General features: G+C 39.1%; 1 protein-coding gene across 1 annotated transcript in view; it reads right to left on the reverse strand.

Annotated features, from left to right (window-relative positions):
* adam19a (ADAM metallopeptidase domain 19a) overlaps positions 1 to 26807 on the reverse strand; it is a 110707-nt gene that overhangs the window by 20335 nt on the left and 63565 nt on the right. The window contains 9 exon segments of the mRNA XM_048185268.1: positions 3035 to 3124; positions 8580 to 8757; positions 10355 to 10497; positions 17368 to 17452; positions 17929 to 18095; positions 18261 to 18332; positions 18915 to 18980; positions 21068 to 21251; positions 25147 to 25223. Of these exon segments, the coding sequence (XP_048041225.1) occupies positions 3035 to 3124; positions 8580 to 8757; positions 10355 to 10497; positions 17368 to 17452; positions 17929 to 18095; positions 18261 to 18332; positions 18915 to 18980; positions 21068 to 21251; positions 25147 to 25223 (1062 nt within the window).

Raw genomic sequence — 26807 nt, forward strand, 5'->3', positions numbered from 1 at the left:
TTTGTCCACTTCTGTGCTGGTTTCTTTGAGAGGAGGGTCTATGGGTGGGTAAATGTATAGGCTTTTTCATATCTTTCGATCTAATGGAAGAAATAAGCTCACGCGATTTACATATGAACGTGCACGGAAACGAAGGAAAAACACAAATAGAGCAGCAGCTTTCGTTTCTGCTCTGATAGCCCCAAGACCATGCTGAACGTGGTGAGAGAACATTGTGCTTGGTGAGTTTTTCGTCTTCAAACCAAACTGGGATCTTCAGCTGACAAAGTATAATTCCCATCTGGCTGGCGCGCTTCCCATAATGTTTATGCATTAAGTCCGTAGGTGGAGAGTAGGCGGTCTTTTATGGTTGGTTGAACACATTCGACCACATGAATGAGTTTTCAACTTTAGACACCTAGCTCAATGGTCACTTCCTCCTGAGCAAGCTCCATTAAACTGGTTGGCTAGATGAAAAACATCCTATTATTCCTCACTTGTGTGAAATATGGTTAAAGATTTCCCATCTGTGTAGCTTTGACCCTTACTTAAATGCTTGTTCAAATATATGGTTGAATGCTAAATTGTGTATTAATAAAACCCCCTTTTTATGGAAAGAATATATGAAGAAGCATGTTGTTATATTAAGCAACCTTTAAAAAAAATTGTAGGTTCTAGTATACAGCTTCCTGAGTAAGCATACACTCATTGTGTGGTAATTTCGGTATATGGTAAGAGGCGTTAAGCATCAGTGTACTACTCCTGGTTGATTCAATATCTTACAGATGGAGCTTTATTAGCTTTCAAGAAAATATGGGAAAGAGATTTGAACCTAACATTCGAAAACAAGGCATGGCATAGAGTTTTAAATAATGTCAAAATGGCATTTAGCCATGCAAGAGTACGCATTATACGGTTTAAGATGCACCGTTTTTACTGGACTCCTTCCTGACTGTTTAGACTTGGGTTAAAATATATACCATATTGCAGGAGATGTAAGGCTGAAGATGGAGATTTAGCTCATGCTCTTTTGTTCCCTTTTGAATGGGAACTTACGCTGCATCCCCTAGAGGATGGGGAATGCCTCCGCCATGACCGATGTCTGAAGCATGAGTCTAAACATGACAATGAACTTGACATTGGCTGGCAACAGCCTATGACGTCACTACAGGTGAGTCCGTGAGAATAAAAGATTACTGCCTTTACTATGCAGCATTGTTAGTCCTCCCCTCCCTATAGAGAGTTGCTTTATAGAGGCCCCTGCTCCTCTGAGCTCTGCCTGGATAGCAATCTTCAAGTTGTTAGGCACTCTGTGAGCCTCCTTAGTAAGCTGTCCTGGGTGTCGGACATAGTTAGGCCTCCTCTCACTTTAGAGAGTCATCATGCTGAAGCCTCCATCCTCAGTGTTCGATCAGGCAATAGTGTGAGTCATTAGGCTCTCTGCAAGCCTCCATAGCCACTGTCTGTGTTTGGAAGCATCGTTAAGCTGAGGCCTCTGCCTTCTATGTGCTCCGTTGGGATAGAATGCCGAGCGCAGGCTCTCTGTGAGCCTCCTTGGAAGCTGTCCTGAGTGTTGAACGTTGTTAGGCCTCCTCTCTTTTAAAAGTCATTATATTTAGGCCTTCACCTCTGGAGCTCAACCAGGTAGTACTGCCAAGTTGTTAGGCTTTCTTGAGCCTCCTTGCCTATTGCATCTACAGAGGAGTGTTGTTAGGCTTCCTCTTTCTGGAGAGTTTCGGCTGAGGCCTCCACTCCTCAGAGCTCCACTTGAGGTAGCAATATCAAGTTCTTAGGCATTTTGTGTGCCTCCTTGGTAGCTATTCAGTTGTAGCCTCCGTTGTCAGAGCTGACTGGGTAGTAGTGGGATGTTAGGCTCCCTTGAGCCTCCTTAGCTACTGCTGTATTTTGAGCGCTGCTAGGCCCTCTCTAACTAAGAACTGAAGACCTCCATTCATCCAGAGCTCTGCTTGAATAGTAGAATTCCAAATTGTTAGGCTCTTTTCAGCCTCCTTGGAAGCTGCCCTGAGCCGTAGAATTTAGTTAGGCCCCCTCTTGTTTCAGATTCATCTTGCTGAGGCCTCCATTCTTAGAGCTAAGTTAGGCGGTAGCATTGAATTGCAAGCTCTCTCTATGAGCCCCCTTGGTGCCCCTAGGTGGTCTGGGATGTAGTGCTGAGGCCTCTGTCCTCTAGTCAGCTAGGGTCCAAGTTGTTAGATTATCTTGAGTCTTCTTGGTTACTTCTTGTAAATGGTGTATCATTAGACTCCCCTGAGCTCTGCATGGTATTAGTACAGGCATAGGACGCAGTGCCGAGACCTTCATCCCTAGAGCTCAGGCAGGTAGTACGCCAGGTTGTCAGGCTCTCTGTGAGCCTCCTTGGCTACTAGGGTTGGACCGATAGACTGACAGACATCACAAAGTTGAGCCACTGTCAAGTACATTGTCGTGTTATTAATATTTGGAAATACAACTGATCAATGTTAGTTCATGTTAGCTCAGGTCCATTAAATCAAAACATATACAACTTTCAATTTCTAATAATGTTTCAGTAAATGTTGAAATTAACATTACGTTTATTAAAAGTTTTAAAAGTATTTTTCATTGTTAGTTCATGTCAATTACTGTAGTTAACTAATATTAAGTGATAGAACCATATTGCATAGTGTTACTAAATGAATAAATAAATAATACATTTTTATTAATATAAATATAAATGTATTGATATAAAATTGAATAGGACATTAGTAAAATATCTATTATAATATAATAAAAATATATTGCTTGCCAAAATGTAATTTCTCAGAATATACAGCTAATTTGCTACGGTGTCAATGGAGAAAGATGCTTTTTGCGGCAAGGTGGTGATTACGACATCCACCAGCAGGTGTTAATAGGGCCAGGCTAACCCGCTAAGCCTTAACCACTTGTATAAAACATAGTAAGTGAAAGTCAGACCAGAGATGGAGTGAGAGAGGAAAGCAGTGGGAGAGAAATAAATAAATAAATAAAAATAAAAAGATAAATAAACATAGTTTTATGCCAAATAGTTAGGCACCTTGCAGTCCTCACAGCAGACCCCGTGGGCACACTGTGCATCCACCTTCAAAGTGCAATTGCTGGGGTGGCAGCAATCATTGGTGCACTCCTGTGGGAGAAAACACACACACACAGCGCACTTGATAAAGGCTACTTAAGCAAATCAACATATGGCTTTCAACTTACATGGTCAGCCACTTAGAACAAGTTGTGAAAGCACACACACACACACACACACACACATATATATATATGTATTTATATATATTTATACAACAGTTCTGTCTGGTTCTCGAATCTGATTGGTTGATAGCCATGCGATATTTTAGTGATAACAGCACTCCTACTGCCTTTTCACCGTTTGTATCACTCCGCTTGAAGTGACCGTCATGGCGGCCGATCAAATCAACCGTAATTTTTACAAATACTACTTCTTGTACCACGAACTGTAGTTTAATAGTTTTTTAAGCGAGAATGTAGTTGTTTAGACCTGAAATATGTGACTCATATTTAATAACAGAGCCTATTTTACAATTTGTTTTGACGTTTTCGGAGATGCGAGCTCGAGTGCGTCAGCGGCCGTTCAGTGCTTCTGTAACCGCTGAGAACAGCTTCAGGATTTGCCGTTGGCTCTTATAGTGGTTAAACATGAGACATAATTCAATTTGAGTACATAGAACGGGCAATCTTTGGTCTTATTAATCTATTATTTGTTACAGAGCAAGTCGAATTGTGCTATATTAAGTTTGATAATAATAAACGTTACGTTACATCCTTATATAGCACATGGCTACAAGGCTACAGGCTACAACTAGACGGGACATATCAGACTCTTCTCCGCTTCAAATACGTAAAACATTAAACTTTATAAACATATGGTTTTTTGAGTAAAGAAAACGCTTTACAATTTTTTTTTCAAACATCAGATCTTTATTTACCTTTGCATTGCACAGAGGAGATGTCCAAACTGCGTGCGCACTTCATTCAGGAGGTGAGGCGGATTAATGAGGCTTGATTGACAGTTTGAGGATCCAATGGAGTTAGGAGGTTTTGTCACAAGCTCTTTAAAATCCTTTTCATTCGTTAAATATTTGTAAAACCCACATACAAGCGTAAATGGTGACCTATTTGTTTTTTTAATAACTAGTGCTTTATGTTTGACTGAACTGTACAATTGTGCTTATTTGTTGTTCTAAATATTATTGTTAATAAATATGATTTTATATAAATGTCCATTAAGTAATATGGATTGAGTGAACATTACATTAATACGCCATTAGATGGCGGCAACACTTTACAGGAGAATGAGTCAGTGAAGCACAAGAGACTTTTAAATTTAAAGGAACTTTTGCAAAAGGAAGTTGTTTTAGCGCTGTGGTGTAATGGATTTTATGGAAAGTTCCCAAACTGTAAAAAAGGACAAATACAAAGATCGCTTTCCTCAGCGGACATTCAAACGGACTTGTATAAAGGATATAATATTATGGACATCGACTTGAAGAATGAATGTAATGCAATATACCAGACACAGGTAATAGCCTACTCCTTCGTTACTAGTTCTGAAGTGACGTTTTAGAATTAGTAACGGAGGCTTGGTCCAACTGTCAAATTGAGATTTCAATCCGTGGCGGAAGGAAGTAGTGCTGCACAAAAGAGGGTTTTAAAGACACTCCGTTGTTGTTCTTATTTATTTACACACTCGTGCCGTCGAACTGTTGTATAAACGCAATATCACACTCGTAGCCGTGCGATATGGCTGTATATCAGCACGCTGTGATTACCTACGGCACTCGGCCTGCGGCCTCGTGCCTACGGACGAATCACAGCGTGCTGATATACAGCCATATCGCACGGCTACTCGTGTGATATTGCTCATATATATATATATATATATATATATATATATATATATATATAGAATGTATAATATATAATAATATATATTATATATTATATATATACGACGCCTGCTTGCATGCTACGATTAAAGTGCGGAAAAGAATAAATCGAGAAGAGAAACTGCACAGGATGTCAGCTGCATATAAAAATGTTTGACATGTATGACACTGATATATACAGCGTGGAGGCGTTTGACGGCCAATAATTATACTGTACAGCTGGAAATGAATAGAGTACGGGGAGGAAGTGTGTGTGTGTGTGGTGTTTTTAGGGTGTTCAATGAGGAGGAAACGGTCACAACACAAATATACGCTCTGTCACACACACAGTCTCTTTCGGTCTCATATAAGCACACACATCAACCTCTATTCTGCTTGATACGGTTTCAGAGCATCAAGTGCGACTGACAGCTATGATTATAACACTAGAAATAAACAAATGGTGTAATTCAGTGACTATAATGAAAAAGGACATGCATACATGACAGGACTGCACTGTCAAATCTATTTTAGCGTATTCATGGAAGTAGAGAGGGCCGGAAGATTATGGTTTGGATTAAAAGGTTAGAACAAAGGTGTATGATAACACCTCTCAAACTAGGGCTGATCTCTGAGGTATTTTTACAATGAATGTGGTATTGGCAGCAGGTAAAATCCAGAACAGTAGTCCAGGTGTTTATGTATTGACTAGGAGTTACAGACGCTCCCTCAATCTACCTACACCAGATGGCAAATCATCCAGCCATTATATGTACTGTACACTGACAGCTTGTCAAACACAGTGGGATTCTCCTCTTTCTCTCTACATGATGAACGTGATTTCACCAAGTACAACATGTTCCTGGATCGATATCTTTGTTGTTTCTGGGAAAAACATTCCAATCAACCAATCAGATTTGAGAGCCAAGTTTACAGATTATGTCAAAATCACAGTCACCCTCTCTACATGTCAATCCTGGTTTTGTGTTGTTTTGTTAGGACTCTTATATTAAAATGTGCTCTGTTACCATTGCTTCTAAGCTTACTTCCTGTGTTTAGTCTCCTTTATTCTGTGTTGTTTTTAATTCCCATAGTTACTGTCATTGAACACACCTGCAGTTAATTATCCCTTATTTCTCTATGTATTTAAGCCAGTGTTTTCAGTTGTGTTTTGCTAGTCATTGAATGGATTCTTGTATCATGTTTGTTTCCTGGATGTTCTAGTTTTTCCTGTGTGGACTCTCCATGGTGTTCTGGTTTGGATTGTCAGTGTCTGGTTTGGATTATCAGTGTTGTCTTTTCTCTGTTAAAGTTGTGCGTGCATTTGGATTCTCTGTCTACCTTGTTTATACGTTACACTACACATGACATGCGATCAAACAAAAATACTTAAACGCTTTCATCGGTCACACTTTGCTACGGAACAATTTTTCCACTGTAGATTTGATAACATTTACAGTATCTCACAGAAGTGAGTACACCCCTCACATTTTTGTAAATATTTTATTATGTCTTTTCATGTGACAACACTGAAGAAATGACACTTTGCTACAATGTAAAGTAGTGAGTGTACAGCTTGTATAACAGTGTAAATTTGCTGTCCCCTCAAAATAACTCAACACACAGCCATTAATGTCTAAACTGCTGGCCACAAAAGTGAGTACACCCCTAAGTGAAAATGTCTAAATTGGGCCCAAAGTGTCAATATTTTGTGTGGCCACCATTATTTTCCAGCACTGCCTTAAAGGATTAGTCCACTTTTAAATACACTTTTCCTGATAAATTTACTCACCCCCATGTCATCCAAGATGTTCATGTCTTTCTTTCGTCAGTCGAAAAGAAATGAAGGTTTTTGAGGAAATCATTCCAGGATTTTTCTCCTTACAGTGGATTTCAATGCTACCAACAGATTGAAGGTCAAAATTACAGTTTCAGTGCAGCTTCAAGGGCTTTGAATGATCCCAGATGAGAAATAATGGTCTTATCTAACGAATCGATCGGTCATTTTCGAAAAAAATACAACCGTTTATGCTTTATAAACAAAATATCGCCTTGAACGTACTTTCCGCTTCCGCATTCTTCAGAACGCTTACACTGAATGTCCTACGCCTTCCCTATTAAAGTTATGGAAAAAAACTAAACTGGCGCCGCGTTCGTTCCGTAAGTAGAATAGGGAAGGCGTAGGACATTCAGCGTAAGCGTTATGAAGAATGCGGAAGCGGAAAGTACGTTCAAGGCGATATTTTGAAGCTGCACTGAAACTGTAATTTTGACCTTCAATCTGTTGGTAGCCATTGAAATCCACTGTAAGGAGAATAATCCTGGAATGATTTCCTCAAAAACCTTCATTTCTTTTCGACTGACGAAAGAAAGACATGAACATCTTGGATGACATGGGGGTGAGTACATTTATCAGGAAAAGTGTATTTAAAAGTGGACTAATCCTTTAACCCTCTTGGGCATGGAGTTCACCAGAGCTTCACAGGTTGCCACTGGAGTCCTCTTCCACTCCTCCATGACGACATCACGGAGCTGGTGGATGTTAGAGACCTTGCGCTCCTCCACCTTCCATTTGAGGATGCCCCACAGATGCTCAATAGGGTTTAGGTACCCTCAGTTTCTTTAGCAAGGCAGTGGTGATCTTGGAGGTGTGTTTGGGGTCGTTATCATGTTGGAAGAAGATCCCCTCTGAAGAGAGGGGATCATGCTCTGCTCATTCATGGTTCACTCAATGAACTGTAGCTCCCCAGTGCCGGCAGCACTCATGCAGCCGCAGATCATGACACTCCCACCACCATGCTTGACTGTAGGCAAGACACACTTGTCTTTGTACTCCTCACCTGGTTGCCACCACACATGCTTGACACCATCTGAACCAAATAAGTTTATCTTGGGCTCATCAGACCACAGGACAAGGTTCCAGTAATCCATGTTCTTAGTCTACTTGTCTTCAGCAAACTGTTTGCGGGCTTTCTTTTGCATCACCTTTAGAAGAGGCTTCCTTCTGGGACGTAGAGCAACAATTCTTTTCAGATCCTCAGATCCTTTTTTGCCATGAGGTGCCATGTTGAACTTCCAGTGACCAGTATGAGAGAGTGAGAGCGATAACACCAAATTTAACACACCTGCTGCCCATTCACACCTGAGACCTTGTAACACTAACGAGTCACATGACACCGGGGAGAGAAAATGGCTAATTTGGACATTTTCACTTAGGGGTGTACTCACTTTTGTGGCCAGCGGTTTACACATTAATGGCTGTGTGTTGAGTTATTTTGTGGGGTCAGCAAATTTACACTGTGATACAAGCTGTACACTCACTACTTTACATTGTAGCAAAGTGTCATTTCTTCAGTGTTGTCACATGAAAAGATATAATAAAATATTTACAAAAAATGTGAGGGGTGTACTCACTTCTGTGAGATACTGTAAGTGTCTACCTTCCATTTGGTAAAATAAACTTTTTGCTGGTTGTCAATATATCAGCATTCCATGAATAAATAATACATGCATAAAAATGAGACATAATCAATGGTAACCCATATTAACTATCAAATTTTGATTTATTACAAGTATTTCATACCCTATAATGTTCTCTGAAAAATGACTAATTCATGATTGGTCTGATTCAATATTCTCTAAATCAATAAGTAATTCCATTCAATAATTCATTTAGGCACAAATCACCTCTGGTTCTCCACAGTCACACTCCTCCCCTTCCTCTACAAAGCCGTTTCCACACCTCTTGCCCCCAACCAGATCCTTCATGTTGGGCATGTTGAACAGGCACATTCCTCCACCCTTCTGGAAGTAGTTGTCCAAGTCTTTTTTGCTACAGCGACTGAAAACCTTTGGAAATGGGTGCCTACAGACCATTTTAGAAAAGGATATGTATCATTTTTCTGCATTCAAATGGTTGAAAACAAAAGTTGCACTAATGAAAATAAGCAGGAAAAAATAAAGTATTAGTTAAACAACAGTCAGCCATAGACACTGAGGTGGACTTAGTTCACCAATATGGGTTTATAATGAATCAAGTAACAGGATTATAATGAAAATTTTTTATTTAAAGTAGAGAGATAAGTACTTTTTCAACTTTTTATGCCTTGGACAAGTAAAACACTTTCATCCTCTCTAAGTGTTCTCCTCCGATCTTTTGTCTTACCTTTCCTCTACTGCAAGGTCAAAAGAACCAGGGGGCCCTGCACTTAACTCTCTTCAGCCCAATCAAGCTTCAAACCAATTCACTCTACTGAAACTACTATCCTTGCCATAAGTGATGTGCTTATGTCAGCAACTTTTGATCTCATGCTAGCAGCTGTTTTTTTATCCAGGAAAAAGTTCTTTCAGGGTCTTCTCTGGTTTATGTCTTACTTAGCTCTTACACAGTAAGCTGGAAACTGCTGCACCCTTAATACTGGGGTTCCACAAGGCTCAGTGCGTGGGCCCCCTGCTGTTCTCCATTTATACTAGATCTCTCAGAACATTTCTCCAATTGCATGGCACCACTGGTGTGCTGACAACATCTTGCTCCCCCCTTCTGTCTCTAAATCAGTGTTCTCAAAATGATTCTCAGCATGCCTCTTTGATATGCATCTATCTTCTGGAGAATTTTGATATAGTCTTTATCACAAATTTGCTCCTAAGACTATCATGCAATGCCATTATAGATGCCGCCAAATCAAACTTGATGTACATGGTATCTTGTTTACTTTCTAAGGTATCACACATAAAAAGGGTTTCCTAGCAGATTTTCTAGAAGCCTGTGTCACAGTTTTATGTGCAATATACTGTACACTACTGTGCATTTATTTGATAAAATACAGTAGAAATATTTTGAAATATTTTTACAATTTAAATTTCTAGCTTAAGTTTTAAAGTTTTTTTTAAATATATTTTAAATGTATTTTATTCCTGTGATGGCAAAGCTGATTTTTCAGCAGCCATTACTCCAGTCTTCAGTGTCACATGATCCTTCAGAAATTATTCTAAATATGCTGATTTTGGTACTCAAGAAACATTTCTTCTTATTATTAATGTTATCAATGTTGAAAAGAGTTGCCCTGCTTAATATTTTTTTTAGAATAGCATTTATTTGAAATAGAACATAAAAAAAATCAAAAAAAATAACTTTTGAATGGTTGTGTACATCAGACGGTCAGTGAATGGCCTGTAGGTGTGAAACCTGACGTGGAGACTAATATTGCTTGACTCATCCTTAAAGACTCATCATTAGCAACTACAGTAGTTGTACAGTAGCATCTTGTCTATGTATTAGTTCAGTAGTGACATGATTAGAAGTTAAAATTATTTGCAAGTGCTCCAGAGTTCGTTGTGTAATTAGCATGTTTTCTGTAATTACAGTACAGTGATTTGTGCTCTGCATTGTAGGTCATTTATAAAAGAAAGCATCTGCTAAAGGCATCAATGTAATGCAAATGTAGAAGAGTATCAGTCTTTACCCTGTAGCTGCCGCCATTACACATCCACCCTGCTCAGCAGTAGCTTCCACACAACAGCCCTCATGGTCATGGCTCATGCCAAAGTTATGGCCGATCTCATGTGCCATGGTGGCAGCTGCCCCAATGGGCAATTCAGAATGGTCCTGGAAGAAAAGATAATTTCATCTACCAGCCATAACAAACATCACAATAAATGAAATAGCAGTTCGAGAACTGCTTTAAGAGTCTGTCTAAAATGATGAATATACAGGATTAGAGTATTTGCCATTCTCACTGCCTGGCGATAGATTAATTGTATTTTATGCTTTAAATTGGACATAAAGGCTATTTGTAGGCCACAGGCTTTTATCGTTGCTGTGCAAAAGTAGGTAAATGGCAGTTGAAGCCCAGAGGACATCTCTGATCTCCAAAGGCATCTTTGTTATGTTACAATGATGCCATAAATTGTAAAAAATGTTTTTTTTTTTACCTGCAGGTGGTAATTTAAGTACCTTGGCTGGGGCAAACAGAATGGCCTTTCTTTTATCTTCATACCATGACACAAACATAAATGCACACACACTTATACATATTTCTAGAAAAAGCAGGCACAAACAGATGTCTCTGCAAAGGGTATGCAGTGTTGATTTTTACAGACGGCACTGATAATATCAACAAAAATAGTGAAATTTGACATGGAGTTGTATTACAAATGATTTTTCTTTATGGATTTTCTAAATCCTAAATTTCAGGAGCCCGTTTAAGATAATGGATACTTTCTCAAATCCTAGTCATGGACAAGACCTCACATGAATTTCAACAGTGAGTCTATATTCACACACTGTAAAAATGTTTTTTTTTCCCCCTTCTTTTCCCCCCCTACATTTAAAAAAAAAATGTTATAGAAAAAAACTGTTAATTGGTTTAAAACATCTTGACTACTATTGTAACCTCTGTTCCCTGATGTGTTGAGTACTGACACCAGGGGTTGCATTTGGGAGCCCCAAACACCTCTGATACTTTAGAAAAGGCCATTGAGAATTGCAGAGCGGAATTTACATGCCACTCCCCCAGACATACGGGTATAAAAGGAGGTGGCTTGCATCCGCTCATTCAGGTTTGTGCTGAGGAGCCGAAACTTTCCCGGCCATTTCAGCAGGTAGTTTGGCTTTGTTGCAGGAGGGACACAATATCTCATTCTCTCCATCAGGGAATGGAGGGAACAGTAGTAACCAAGACGTTCAGTCTGTCAGTCACTTCGACATTGTGTCGATGTACTGACACTAGAGGTCTCTATGGAAAATGGCACAACAATCTGAACCAAGGTTACAAGGTTTTGGGGGTGCAGATATCAGCAAGCTACTGCGTGCCAGGTAACAAGTGTACTTGCAACATTGTAACCTTCCCAACAACCCACGCAAGCAACGTTGTCCCCCACGAGGGGATGGTAAGGACTGTACTTAAAGTGGGAATAGGTTGCATCAGCTGTCTCTTACAGAAAAAAAAGAGCACTACAGAGGCTACATCCTGCCTGAAGGGAGGTTACCATGTGGAGAATACATCACATAGACTTGCCAACCGGGAAGTACCACAAATGGAAAGAAGTATGTGAGGTAAGTCCTCCCTGAAAAGGGAGGAGCTGTACAAACACAGGGGTTGGCGGCAGAGCAGGAAGACACAGGTTTACCATCAGGGAAACCGTACTGTGGAAAATCACATAGGATTGCCAAACAGGAAACACTACATTTGGAGCACCTAGCCCTACACTGGCTGACCTGCAAGGGCATACTTCACAAGTACTAGGACTGGCATAAAATTCTTCAGCTGAATTTCATAGTCCATTGAACTCATGTGAACAAAAAAGCACATGTTACCACCTTAGAGAGGGGAAACCTGCTGTGCAAGCAGAATACATGATCATACCTAATAACACACAGGATGAAACTGGCTCAGCCCAGAGATAAAATCTCATGAAGGTATTGGATGTAGCCCAGCCTGGTGCTCTAAAGATGTCTGTTAGTAAGGCACTGATCACTAGAGCCCAGAAGGATGCAACACTTCTTGTGGAGTGTGCTCACATTGCTAAGGACCCTGGCAAGCCTTGGTTCTGGTATGGAAAGGCAATGGCATCCACAGTCCAGTGGGTCATCCTCTGTTTAGAGACAGGCTTCCCCTTCTGCTGTTCCCCAAAATAAACAAAGAGCTGCTTAAGCACCTAAAGCTCTCTATGCAGTCCAACTAAACACACAGGGTATGTACTGGACACAGCAATGACAAGGCTGGGTCTGCCTCAACCTGAGACAGTGCTTGCAAGTTCATCGCTTGGTCCCAAAAAAGAGGTAGTGGGGACTTTGGGCAAGTAGCCCAAAGTTTTCAAGACTGGCACGTTTCGCTGACAGAGAATGCCTGCAGGTTATCAAACCTGAATGAGTAGCGACAGATCAGTGCGATAGACATGTGATGTGTGCTGCTGCATCAAGCCCATCTAAGGACTCAAGTCTAAAGCCAGTGCTTACGAGGTTTCCTATGCATCGACCTGAATAGAGTAACCATCAACAGGGCCCCCATATGCCCCTGGAGCCTGTGAAATTGTTTTAGTGGGACTGCATTTTTCTGTCTGAATAGGTCCTGGCAGTTCAGCACAGACTGGGGGCATTCTGCCATGAGACGTCCCCGTCATAGTGACTGAGTCGAACTCCAACTCCAATTCTCTGCACTGGGGAGAGCTTGCTCTTTTCCCAGTTGACTTGAAGCCCCAATCGGCTGAGGTGTCTGAGCACCAGGTCCCTGTTCACACACAATAAATCTCAAGAGTGAGTTAGAATCAGCCAGTGGTTGAGATAGTCGTTGTCCAAACTATGCCTGAGAGGCACCAAGGAAGAACAGTTTTTCCACATACTTGTGGTGGGTGCTTTGTGGTCAGATGTTGCCACATAGGAAGCACTGCATCCTGATCGGTGGCCGTAATACGTTGAGACAGCTACCTTGCTCCAAAGGTCTGCAATAGTATGGTCCTGCAAAGGTTGAGGAAGTAACCACTGCACTTCCCCAACTGCGGGTGCAAGTCCAAGGAAGCTTGCTTCCGCCAAACTTATGCTGCCAGCGGTGGATGTACGGCTGTTGCAAGAGCTAGATGCATCAACTTTGTCACCTGTCAGGAACACTTTGAAGCCTGTTTTGATTTCTCAGTGCTGTTTGGAGAACAGGTCGGCTCCACTTGGGAAGAACCTTAGCAGTGGGCAAACGAGGTGTTGTGGGACCTAGGTTGCATTAAAAAGATACCTTCCTTGACTTTGTGATCTCCTCGAGCACCTCCGGGAAGAAAGGAACCGGGGCGTATCGTGGCTGTGTGCGGCACTCCGAGCCCAGAAAATCATCTAACCACGAACATTCAGGTCAGGAGGAATCCATTCAAGCCCAATGTTTGTGGTAGCAAGCACAGCTACATAACTCATCCATGAATTCGACCAGGAGAGACGAGCTTGCTGAGGAATGGAAAGTCTGTATGGGCTCACCTGCTGGAAATGCTTCCATTGGTACCCTCAGATCACCCTCAGTGCTTGCCACCAAGGCCTTGAGCATAGTAGCTGAAATTAGGGGAGCAACCGAGATGACTTTCTGCTTAGAAAAGTTCCCATGGCCACATTCTTGCGATGACTGCATGTACCATCCACAAAACCTGCTTAGCATGGACATGGCCTAAACTGCAGCAGTGATTGTGGCCGTCTGACGAAGCCGCCTGGTGTCGACCACATCCAGAGGCAATTGCCAGGCAGTTCAGTTCAGATTGGGGGCATTCTGCTGTGAGACGCCCTGACATAGTGACTGAGTCCAACCAGCAATGTACATTTTAGTGTACTGTGTTACATTTTCTGTTATATTTCGTAAATGTCCATTGTATTACTTTAGTGTCGTGTGTTACTCTACTGGCCTTGTTTTATGGACTTATAAAAAACTCTGATTCGTCATGTGGCTTTTTATTTTACCACCTGTGTTATTACAGTGGTATCAGTACATTATAAGGTACAAAGCAGATATTGGTACATCAAGTACATTGGCATATAAACATTATGTAACTTAATACAATATATGGTTATAAGTATATGTATGAACTTGTCATTTGTAAATTGAATGTGTCTGGCTTCCGGTGTCATCCGCTTCCACTTATTTTCAGCTGTACAAAACAGCTCGTTATGCTGCTTGAAATTGCAAATAGATGTTTCTTATCATATTACTTTAATGTATTGTCAATTATAAACATACTTGTTTTGTAGTGCAAATAGTTTTGCCGTTTACTACACTTTGTTATTCTTCTAGCTATTATTCTTCTAGCTATTTATTATGATGTCTGAGTAGTAAACTTCTTACATCATCTTTACTCATTCACTTCCGTTCTCTCCCACTCGTTACGTCACTACACAACACATCAAAATAATAGTCAACGATTCCTTTTTTAAAGGACAATAGTACATCACAGTTACATCAACAATGCAGACACATCCATACATCGTATTTAAGGAACATAGTCCTTTAACCAACTAGGCTTCCAAACATCATGTTTAGGTCTAGTGGTATGAGTGTGTGTGTGTAGTGAGCAGTGTTCTCTGCCAGAGTTGTACCCACCCCAAATCTTTTGGCAACCGTGAAGGATCAGTAAATTTTATGTGTCCCTTATGAACATACAAGTGATTCCGTACCCTCACTTTATCCCGCTCCTGGAAACATGGAGTGTACTTTTTATTTTGTGTTGCAGTCGCGTAACCCTTTGCCGAACAGTTGTGGGTCACTTGGCAGTTGCTGGGTGCACAGGAGCAGATGGCAAAATAGACAGCCTTGTGTGTATTTGCCAGCCATAGAGGAGCTGAAAGGGTGAAGTACCAGTTGTAGCATGTGGTGTGTCATGGTACACCTGCAAGAAGTTACCACAGGTTTCCGAGGCTTAAGATGCTGGATGACCATTTGGACAGTGTGTTTGAGTACACGGTTGAACCTCTCTACAGCACCATTAGCTGCCGGGTAGTAGAGAGAAGAACAATGGTGATGAATATTCCTTACTTCCAGAAAAGCAGCGAAAGCAGCAGAGGTAAACTAAACACGATTATCTGTAGCTATACTCGATGTATTTCCATGGCGGCTGAAGACTGATGACAGAAACTAAACCACAGAATCCATGACAGTGTGAGTAAAGGAGACCTTAGGCCATTTGCTGTAAAAGTCAGTTAATGTTATAGCAAACCTGCAGTCAGATGCAGCAGTGTCAAATGGCCTGACTAAATCCATAGCCACTTTCTGCCATGGTCCATCTGACAGTAGCACCAACTAGAGAGGAGCAGGATGTAACAGTTTTGTCACTGAGCTGACACACATGGCAGGAACGTACAGCATCATGAACCTAAGCATCCATCCCTGGCCACCAAAAGAGATCATGAAGGTGTTGTTTGGTTTTCACCTCTCCCTGATGTTCTTCGTGCACTATGGAGACCAGCACAGATCGAAGAAAAGTAGGAGCAATCAGCCGTGAGCCTCGGAAGACAAAGTTGTCTTTAACCGACAGCTCCAGTCACAGTTTATAGTACGGCAACAACTTTACATCCAGGCCCTTGGGTGAAGCAGGCCAACCATTAGAAATCTTTGTATGAAGTAATTTAATCTCTAATTAGGTTAGAGCAGGACAAGAAGCACATGCAGCATCAACATCAGCTGCAGACAGAGAATTACAGGCAGCAGATAGAAAAGCAACAAACTCCTCATCAACATCATCAACAGAAGCTGGAGCAACAGCATTATCTGCAGGAGAAGCAGGTAAGGGCAAACGTGACAGATAATCAGCAGGAGCATTTTGAATTGCCTATACATGTGATTCATCAGGAAGAAGACCCTCCACTGAAACAGTTCGACCAAAGAACAACAGGCTAGTTTGCCAGAAGCGACACTTGTCTTTACTGAGCTACAAGCCAGCAGCTTCTAGTTGTTGTAAGACCGCTTGAAGGTGTGGTGTGCCTTTCAGCCACTATGTTAGCTTTTGGCTAACATAGTAGGCTTTCAATGCATCCTTTACATCATTATATGTCGCAATGAGTAGGAAATCCGTTGTCCCTCTGTACTGAGACAGTGAAGCAGTACAGCTCTCCGTCTTTTTTCTGGCTAAGCATCCCATTGCTTCAATAACTAGTAGGTCATTTTCAAAAATCCGCAGCCATGTGCTGCAAGGCATAGCAGGCTCACCAGTGGAAAAGTTGTAAATAAAATATTCAGGCACCAACATGTCGTCCCTGTTACCTAAATCATAGTGACCATATTTTTACAGTGAATTTCTGGCATCCACAGCTGCCATTTTTATCCTAATTTTTAATTGGATATTTTATTTTACCAAAAAATAAATTAAAAAATAGCAGACAGAAGTGGGTAGAGTACTTAATGAACAGGTAAACAAAGCCAATCCATTTCTCTAACACTAGTAATGCCTGTAACCACAGAGACAGTTAAAGAGCTAAAAATAAAAATATTTGTAATGTGCCTTTTTTTTTTTGACAATGTGACATTTCATTTTTACTGTTTGGCATTTGCACTGCTTTCATCCTCTCAGATACCCCATGTGGTCAAAAATCATCACATAGTTACTTATGGAAACTATATTGTAGAATATCATTATAGAAAGAAAATGCTGTTGTGTGAACATAGTAGGTCAACCCTTAATGCTCCAGATTCTTACAATGTAATATGCAACCAAAAAAGGAAAAAAAAGAAAAGGTTTTTGTGTAACTCATTGATCTCAGTAGGACTAAGCAGGCTATATTGATGTAATATAGAATGACCATGTGTAATATCCAGAAGAAACGCTTCACCCCACATTAGTATTCTGCAAAGTGCTTCTCTCCCACCACACAAAGTAATAGAGCCAATAAGAGGCTAATCAGGTGTGTGGGAGCTATTGATCATTTTATCAGATCCCCGCATGAACCATACACAAAAACACAATCTATACACACACTGTTTACAGCCTGTTCCAGATGCAAGCATGCACGCTTTCTTACCACGTTGATGCCACCTGAGTTCTCGTGACTGCACATGCCCTCCAGTGGAGCCATGCCAATGGTGGTGCCCTTGAAAACCACACCACTGCAGGGAAAACAATACATCATTTCAGCTATGATATCAATAAAAATGTATGAGCCATTCTTTGAACCTTAGCCAAACACACACACACACACACAAAACCTTAAAGGAAGAAAAAAAATATGATTTACTTTCTTTCTTTAGCGGAACACAAAGGTAGATATTTTGAAGAATGTTGGAAACCAAACACTTGTTGACCACTGACTTCCATTGTAAAATAATAATAGTAATAATACATAGACATATCTTTTTTGTTTCACAGAAGAAAGAATGTCATACAGGTTTGGAACGATTACAGGATGAGTTAATTATGACAGAATTTATATTCTTGGGTGAACTATCCCTTTAATAATGTATAATGTGCAATTATATAAAGCAAACTTATAACTAAATATAGTTTTAAAAACTTCATTAAGAATAAGTTACAGGACAGTCTTGTTTTAAATATGTGCATAGGGTTGGTGTGTATTGTGACTAACGTGAGTAGTTGGGCATTGTCATGTTTCTTGCGGGATTTGAGTTTCTGTCTCCACTGAAGGAAGGACCAAAGAGTTGAATTTGGTTCCTCATTGATGATGCACTGGTCATGTTCTGTCCAAACCTCTAGACCAATCAAAGGTACACGAATGTTCAATTCTCTGTAGAACTGATCAGACCAAAACAAACAATTAGGGACACGGTAAAGGGATTTATCCAGTTCAATATAATTATAATACAGATATCTATTAATTTTTGCATTCAGAAAACAAATATGCAGTCTAAACAGTCAACAGAACCGCTGAACCAAAGAAATGCACCAGGCTTGACATACCTTATCTACATAATTAGCAATTTCCATTATCCTCAGTTTAGTTTTGTCAAGGTCCTTGTTTTGCTTTCTGTACTGTAGAGACAAGAAGAAACGGCAGGAGGAAAATTGATCGAGACGAACATACAAATGCATGAGAAAAAGCAAAAACCTGTTACAGAGAAATTTGATTAACTAAATCCAGCTGTAATGAAATCTTACATAACCTCCTGCCTCTTTTGGCTTTTGGTGAATATTATACAGATTCAATGTAAATGTATGAAAAAATTCAATCAGAAAACTCAACAGAATGTAACATTGAAAGATTGTCCGCATGCCTCTCACAAAAATAAGAACTAAAAATTAAACTATTAAATTCACTGATAACTTCTTGATAACTTCTTATACACGTAAGATATCAGCAAAGGGAGTGAAAGAAAAGAGAGTGAGTGCGAGAGAGCGAAAAGGCACTTCCGAAACTCTATATTTAAGCAACAATTGCTCAGTGACCACATTTGAATGAGAAAATAACACTAGGCTTAAAGCACCGGTTCTAAAGCAGAGTTTATATAACTCGGCCTATTTGAAGCTCTGAAGCCTTAATTCCTGTGGTGAACTTTGCTATGTGGAAGTGTCTAATTAGCAGTACTGAGCGTGACACAGGCATCATCAGCTTACCAGTGTGTTGTCAGCTACTATATACAGTTCCATGTACTTTGTAGTACCCCAGGCATTTCGTCTAACCTAGGGATGGGGATAATACAGAAACAAACAAACGACAAGCAGAAAGAAATGTTAATTGCTGGAGGTTGGGATTTATGGATTTGTTTCTCTAGTCTCTGCCGCTTGTTTTTTTTTTTAATGCATACAATAAATGTATGAAAAAATCTGACAAGTGAAGAAGTGACAATTGCATTGAATCACATATATTCAGTTTATTATAAAATAAGTATTAATTTAAAGGGTTAGTTCACCCAAAAATGAAAATTCTGTCATTAATTACTCACCCTCATGTCGTTCCACACCCGTAAGACCTTCGTTCATCCTTGGAACAAAAATTAAGATATTTTTGAAAAAATCTGATGGCTCAGTGAGGCCTCCATTGCCAGCAAGACATTTTAAAACAGTTCATGTGACTACAGTGGTTCCATCAGATTTTATCAAAAATATGGTGAGTAATTAATGACAGAATTTTCATTTTTGGGTGAACTAACCCTTTAAATGCTAGTTGCCATGTGTCCCCACAAAAGACTGTATGCAACAATATTGTAGCAATGTGCTTATTTTTTACTGCTTGCTGTCACTGCTGTTCTTCATGTTCATTTTTATTTGCATTTTAATTGATGGGTCTAATTCACTCAAAAGACTGCTTTGGCATAGTAAACACAAAAGTGTTCAGTCATCTCAAAGTGACAGCTAGCACTACAGTAACCAAGGAGTAAATAAAATGTGAGAGAAACAGTAAAATAAGGGAAGAACAGAATGCACATATAGGTCATCTTCCTTGGCAACCAAAAGAAAATAAAAGCGTTAAGTTAATAAATGTTCACAAGCAATAAAAATCAAAGCACTACATGCCAAAATGAGTCTCGTCAGGAACTCGTTTGTATGCCTATTAATGGGAATCGTAAGGAATTTAATTCAAGTTCAGATTTCTTTAGTCATTTTGAGCTCCCCCTAATTATATTTCAGACAAAAATATAACAGAAAATAACTATTTAATAATAATAATAGGGTCCTCCTTGTGTACAAATGCCGTTAGATGTTAGATGTAACTTTGAATGTTTTTATTATGTAAGGAATGTCATGGACTCAGAAATGTAGCTCAGATATTAGATTGCTTGAAGTTTGGAGGAAACACTGCAAACTACAAAGAGCCAAGGAGAAACCAAGTGGTCCACTGTCATTTTTTCTAGAAGTCAGATTCCAAGGCAAAATAGTGTCAATATGAGACTGTACACATGGGATCTGTGACATTTAAAGACTAAAAGCCAAACAGGGACATACTGTACTACAGTATACATGAACCTCAAAGTTCAGGAACTTTGTAATACAATAGTACCAGGGATACCTCATCGTTGAGGAGCGAGCACATTAGTCCACACTGTTTATTAATTTATGGACCCTCTAATTCTCATTTGTAAACAGCAGGCCAGTTAGAAGTCTTCACTGCTCGGCTTTAATGAGAAAGCAATTGCAAGCAGAACAATAGCAGTAGGAGGGCTCCCAACTCCTGCTAATGAACCTCAAGAGTTTTATAATAAGCCCACATTATGCACTTCATCAGTCTGAACACTTAACCTGGGCTTAAGATGGCTTTATTTCTGTACTGTAATGAGCCAAAACACTTTTTTTTCCACAGTGCATTTTGGGAACAAATGCATGACCTGAAAATGGGTGGAATTGCAGACCCACAATGCATCACAACAGCTTTGCGTCAGGCCACAATGTTCTCTCCCGTGAGTGGCCTTCATTTAATAGTTATCATCTAGTTAGTAACATCTTTGCTTTTGTGAAAGAGAAATTGTCTCTGACATTAGTCACAATCCACTCATGAGATCATAAATAGAAACTTTACATTCTGAACAATGATGGTAATAACTCTGTTATTATTTCCCTAATGACCATAAAACAAAATGCAAATACAAGCTAGTGAGAGCTGCTTTACAAAATGAGACTTTTGTCACCTGGGGAAAGGATTGATTAAATAGACTTTTTTGCATGACATCTGTTTTAATGAAATGTACTCTGTAAATATCAACATTTACATATATAACATGATGACAAGCACGACATACTCATAGATCAAAATGATTTCATTTCTGACTGACCCTTTGATGCAAAGGTTTAAGATGACCACTGAACAAGCTCAGGTGTCCAGTTTGATGGCTGTGTCCACATGTGCCGGTTTTGATTGACAGGTCTTCAGTGCGATAGAAGGTGTGGTGGAGAATCTCCTGGCCTCTGATTGGCTCCAGGTAGTATGTATCATCTGAGTTCAAGACAATCAGACCTCTGCAGAAGGAAATTGGAGCAATTTCAGTTCAAATGTTCTCTTGTTGAAGTTGTGTCAAAAACAATGAGAGATGGAGGGAAGAGATCTCTGTATTACAAGAGCTTTAAAATGGATATTTCACACCAAAAGTCCTGTCATCATTTACTCACCCTCATGTGGTTCCAAACCTGTATGACATTATTTCTTTTGTGGAACATAAAAGATATTTTGAACACCAAATAACACTGGAACCCAATGACTTTCACTATATGGACCAAAAAATGCTGAGACATTTTAAATTCCATAGAATACAGAATTTTCATTTTTGGGTGAACTAACCCTGTAACCCTGTAAGGTTTTGCCTTTATCAATACCATTTAAAAATGCCAGTAACAATGAATACCTATGAGTTAATTACCATTTGATCTCTCTCTTTTTCTCACAAACACATATAGACAAACAGAGTGGAATTTTAATTTCTCTTGATCCTCCTGGCCTCAGTATAGTTAACGGCAGTAACTAACTAATCAGAGGGGCTGCTGAAATGCTGCTGGATTTGGTCTCCCAGAGCACCTTTACAGCACCACCATAAATTTGATTTCTGTAAAAAACAAGAAATGATTGGTACGTTTGAAAAATATGTTAAAAATAAAACTCGCAGGGTGTCATTTTAAGTTTCAGTGTTCTTGAAAGCCTATTATGTGTCCTCAATATGCATTTTTGTCAAGTCTGTACTGATGTGAGCTCCACAGTGGACTGCTATTCAGCAGTCTCTGCAAGACTCTGGGCTGAATTTGGGACAGGTTTGGGGTCAGTACGATTTTTTTAAACACTGTATCTCAGGTCTTTATCGACCAGAGACATCATTCACTACCCTGCCTCTCATACATTTTTTAAAGTGATACATCAACTTTCTTAGTATTTGTCTCAGTTACGTTCAATTTGTTTTAGTTTTCATGGACATTCAGTTTGTTTTTCAATAGTCAAATGTCTTCCTTTTTTTCCAGTTTTCCTGCCTCTTTTTAGTCATGGTAATTCATTTGATCATCACAGGTGTTCATTATTAGTTCCTTCATTTACCATGTATTTAAGTTGCTGCCTTTGCACTCTTCAGTTGTCTGGTATTGCTTGTGTTAAGACACACTGTTACGATTTTGGATCATCTTTGAGTCTTTTAAATAAACCTTGTTTGATTTTTTGTATTCATCTTCATCTTCATTGTAGCAACCCGTGACAGTATTCCTCAATTTATTAATTCTAAACAATATTACAAGAAATAAATATATATAAAAGAATGGCTGCTTTCTATTTTATTTTTTGTAAAAAAAAAAAAAAAAAAAAAATGTATCGGGTCGCTAGTGACCCGAGGTATAGTGTAGTATTTATTTTTTCTTTCTGTGCAAAAATAACTGAATCTCTGATGACTCAATAAGTGTAAATATGCATGAGATTTGGCTGCACACTGCCGAAATGCTGGTTAATAAAAACTTTTTGCAAGTGAGTTTGCAGTCAAATCTCATGTATATTTAGATTAATCTCTCTTGACCTGCACCTTGGATAGAATGCGTTTGTTTATGTCCTTTTTTCAATAAGTGTAAATCACCTTTATTCTTCAAGGAGGCAATGTCTGATACACAATGATGATGTGATAGAAGAAACAGAATACACAAGTATCATCAGCAAACCTTGAAATGGCTCAGCGATTTACTGCAGAGAAAGTACTGTACGCAATCAAATATTAGTATCACTTTCACATGATGGTGGAACTGGTGAAGAAGCTGTCAGTGAAATTAATACTTTTATTCAGCAAGGATGCATTAAAGTGATCAAACGTAACAGTAAAGACATTTATAATGTTACAAAAGATTTCATTTCAGCACAACATTTTTCATAACACGTTGAGCACCAAATCAGTAAAAAAAAAAAAAGAAGACAAAATCTTAAAATTCAGCTGTGCCATCGCAGGAATAAATTACATTTTAAAATATATTAAAATAGAAAACAGTTATTTGCATGAATATTGCATTAAATACAGCCTTGGTGAGCAGAAGAGACTTCTTTCAAAAACATGAAAAATTGCATCACCCCCAAAGTTTTGTACGGTAATGTATTTACCAATAAAACAACAGCTTTCATCACCAGCAGTGCATCACTGGCAGAAGTAGTAAAGTATGCTAATATAAACAGGATGTTTCAAAAGTTTTACTAAATGTATATAGATAAAATAAACTACTGTTCCCTAGTAATTCCAGTGTTGAATTTGTTTTAATTTGCTTTATTATTAATTTGTTTTATTCTTGTTTACAAAGAGATTTATGGTTATTGGAAATGCGTTTTGCCTTGAAATGGTTCACAACTGGTCCAAATCCATTTAGTCGCAAAACCATTTGTTTACGCCCCAGGGCATCCAACTATTATCTTCAAAATGAGGATTGTCATTTTCCCCAAGATGACAACAGGCAAGCAGAAATGACTCAGGGTATGGCTTTATAATGGTTCCTGACACCAAAACTGTAGGCAAATGTGGCAGTGATTTGATTTGCCTTGGCATAAATGTAATGATATTCATGAAATAATAAATAATACAATAAATATTTAACAATAATAATAATACAAATAAAACCAATTACATCACTGTCAAATTTTATAATGGACTTTTGCCTCTATTAACTGCAGACTATGGCACACATCAGCACATGACCTCCAATGAGCTGAGCATAAAAAAAAACGCAAGAGTCGCATTGACAAAACATGCAGTGTTAATTACGTTTGCTCTTGCAAAATCTTGCAACAGCTGTTCAATGACTTGATCTTTCTTCATAAGAAATTCAAGACCTTCGGCAATATCTAGAGATATAAAGCCTCTCCAGGGCTTTGCTCTTAATAACACTGTTGTTGCTTTTTCATATACTGTAACTGGCTCATTGACTAAATATATATTACAACAAACTCTCTGCGTATCAGAGGAGTGACTGCTCTTATAGAGTCTGTGCACTCAATGATCAGGAATGAAAGCAAACACAATTTAAGGAATGCTGATTCATCCCACAACTATCTTGACTACTGCTCTCTGATTTCACACAGTAAAATGCAGCTTCATTTTCCATCTTGCCAAATTTCAACCAAGTATGCAGCCAAAAATATCTTTGGTATTTCAAATGATTTAAATCATCTACATGTTACACATGACCTCATGCTCTCTTTGTAAAAGCCCACCGGTACAATAAATGTGTATAGTAAAATTAAAATAAAACTTTATTTAGTACCATGACAAGACCTTGGCACCTGGTTTGTGAAACCTTTAAAATAGTCGCTTGTGTATCTTTCAAAGACAGAGAGGCTTGGTTTGTATCTCTAGGCATTAGGTTAAAATTGAACTCGAACAGACCGGGCAGATGTAGTTTCAAGGCTGTTTGTGAATGTTGTTTATACGTAGAGAGGAGGCTTTCAGTGCTCAATGAGGACTGAGCACAACAAACTATTGACATTCTGGTAGGGCCACAGCATTAGTCATCAGTGCTTATTATATTCAATAACCTAGCCAAAACATTTCCTCTCTTCACAAATGAAGCACACAGAATTGGGCTGCATATGCTAAATTAAAGATGACCAACTTCTTGAAAGCACAAATGAAGGGTAACAACTAGATTTTATTGCTCTCTATGGAATATTTTGTACTTTCACACTCCCATGCAAATCCAGAAACAGACACTCGCTCACAAAGTCTCATTCAAGCTACTAACTGAAAATAAAAAACGGTCATACAATACAATGCTGGAAGGATGCTTGTCCAGTTAAGCAGTGTGCATGCCTATCACACTAAGCCTTGTCTTCCTGAGACATGTGACCAAATGAATAGAATGTATTGAGTTTGTGGTGCACCAAGAGAATTCAATTATGAAAGAGATGACATACCTCATTCCCAAACATGTGCTCAGAGCGACCCAAGAGTCAGCATGACCCCTGACCCTCCCGTGATAGAAGCAATGATCCTGGAGATGGAAGGAGAGAAAGAGATTACTAGAGGGAGGGACAGAGAAAAAAACAATATAAAAGGCAGCAGTTTGCTCAAGAGACAGGCTGCGGAGTTAATGTTGTTCATAGAATGGGCAAAACCGAGTTAATGGAACATCTATTTAATTAGTAGTAAAAAGACTACATCTGTAAATCACAATTACATTTGTTACATTTTTGGCTTTCAGGTTTATTGGACTTAATTAGTCTGCCTCTATTAGACTGCAGCACCGAAAAACTTCCCTCAGGAGTTTGCAGCTAACATTTGGAAAAGAATCGCTCCATTTAACTGTACTGAAACTGATCCAAACTATGTATAAGTGATATTCTTTCAGCTATTCAAAAGGCTTATATGAACGGTCAGACCGTGAAATTAGTTCATTTATTGGAACAGACAGGAAGCAAAAGAGGGATGGTTAAGCACGATCAACAGTCTCTGAAGACGACGTTTGACAATCCCTGTGTCCGAATATACCTACTTCCTTACTACATTGTATGTCAAAGAGTAGTATGTCTGAATTCATAATATTCATAAAGCAATTGGCGAAAAGTACCCAGATGACCTAGTACCTCTGGCGAGGTTCAGAAGTGCGCATCAGGATTTGTGGATAAATCAGGATATGGCAGTCAGGATATGGCAGTGAAGTGATGCAACTGACAGCAGAAAGTCATATGACAATATGGCAGATGGAGTAAATCTAAATTTCATTCATACTACACACATACATACTATATAGAACATACTTTTTAACAGCGCAAAGTTTGTTTCTCATCAGAGCTTACTTGTCCAGCATCAAATTCATCGCAATATGAATTGTGATTTTACTGTATACAATTAATTATGTAGTTGTAACTATTTTTTGTCATTTCAGTATTTTTTTTTTTAGTTTTCTTTTATAAATATATAAATATATATATAAAAACACACACATACACTGTATCTTTCATTGTGAGTGTGAGCTGTGAAATCGATAGCAGTACTTCCTGCCAGCGCTTCCTCTTTGTCTCTGTTGTCAGTAGATCAAAATTGCGCACCATTTATTCACAGATCCATTCCATGTCATCATTTCATGCCATCATAGGGAATATTTTCATTTTCAATAACTGGAACTAAGACATAAAACTGATTTGCTATAATGTGAAGCCTGCACACTGACAGTTTAATCTTCCTGCTGTAGGACTCATGAATATTTGATTTTCTTTGATTTGATAGGACTAAGGTTTGCTTAATGACTTTTTTTATGAAGTTATAAATACAACTAATTAAACCTCTGTGTGTGTGAGTGTGTGTGTGTGCTTACTAAAGAGGAAAAATTTCAACCTGATTGTAATGCACGGTTAACCAGCAGGCTTAGGTCTCAGTCCCCTCTGTCATATTTTGCTTTTCAGACATTGATAGTCGAAAGAAAGTCAAAGAAAAAGAAATCCTCTGTGATTTTCTGGAGATTGAATTACCCCATCTATCACAACAGGGAGCGAGTGTGGTGCTGTGATCTCTGCGGTAACTAAAGCGAACTGCTCATTCCCTTGAAAAGCTCTTTGTGTGTTAGCGCCCAGTGGTG

This window comes from Megalobrama amblycephala, linkage group LG3, assembly GCF_018812025.1.
Source record: "Megalobrama amblycephala isolate DHTTF-2021 linkage group LG3, ASM1881202v1, whole genome shotgun sequence".
In the NCBI taxonomy this organism is placed as follows: Eukaryota; Metazoa; Chordata; class Actinopteri; order Cypriniformes; family Xenocyprididae; genus Megalobrama; species Megalobrama amblycephala.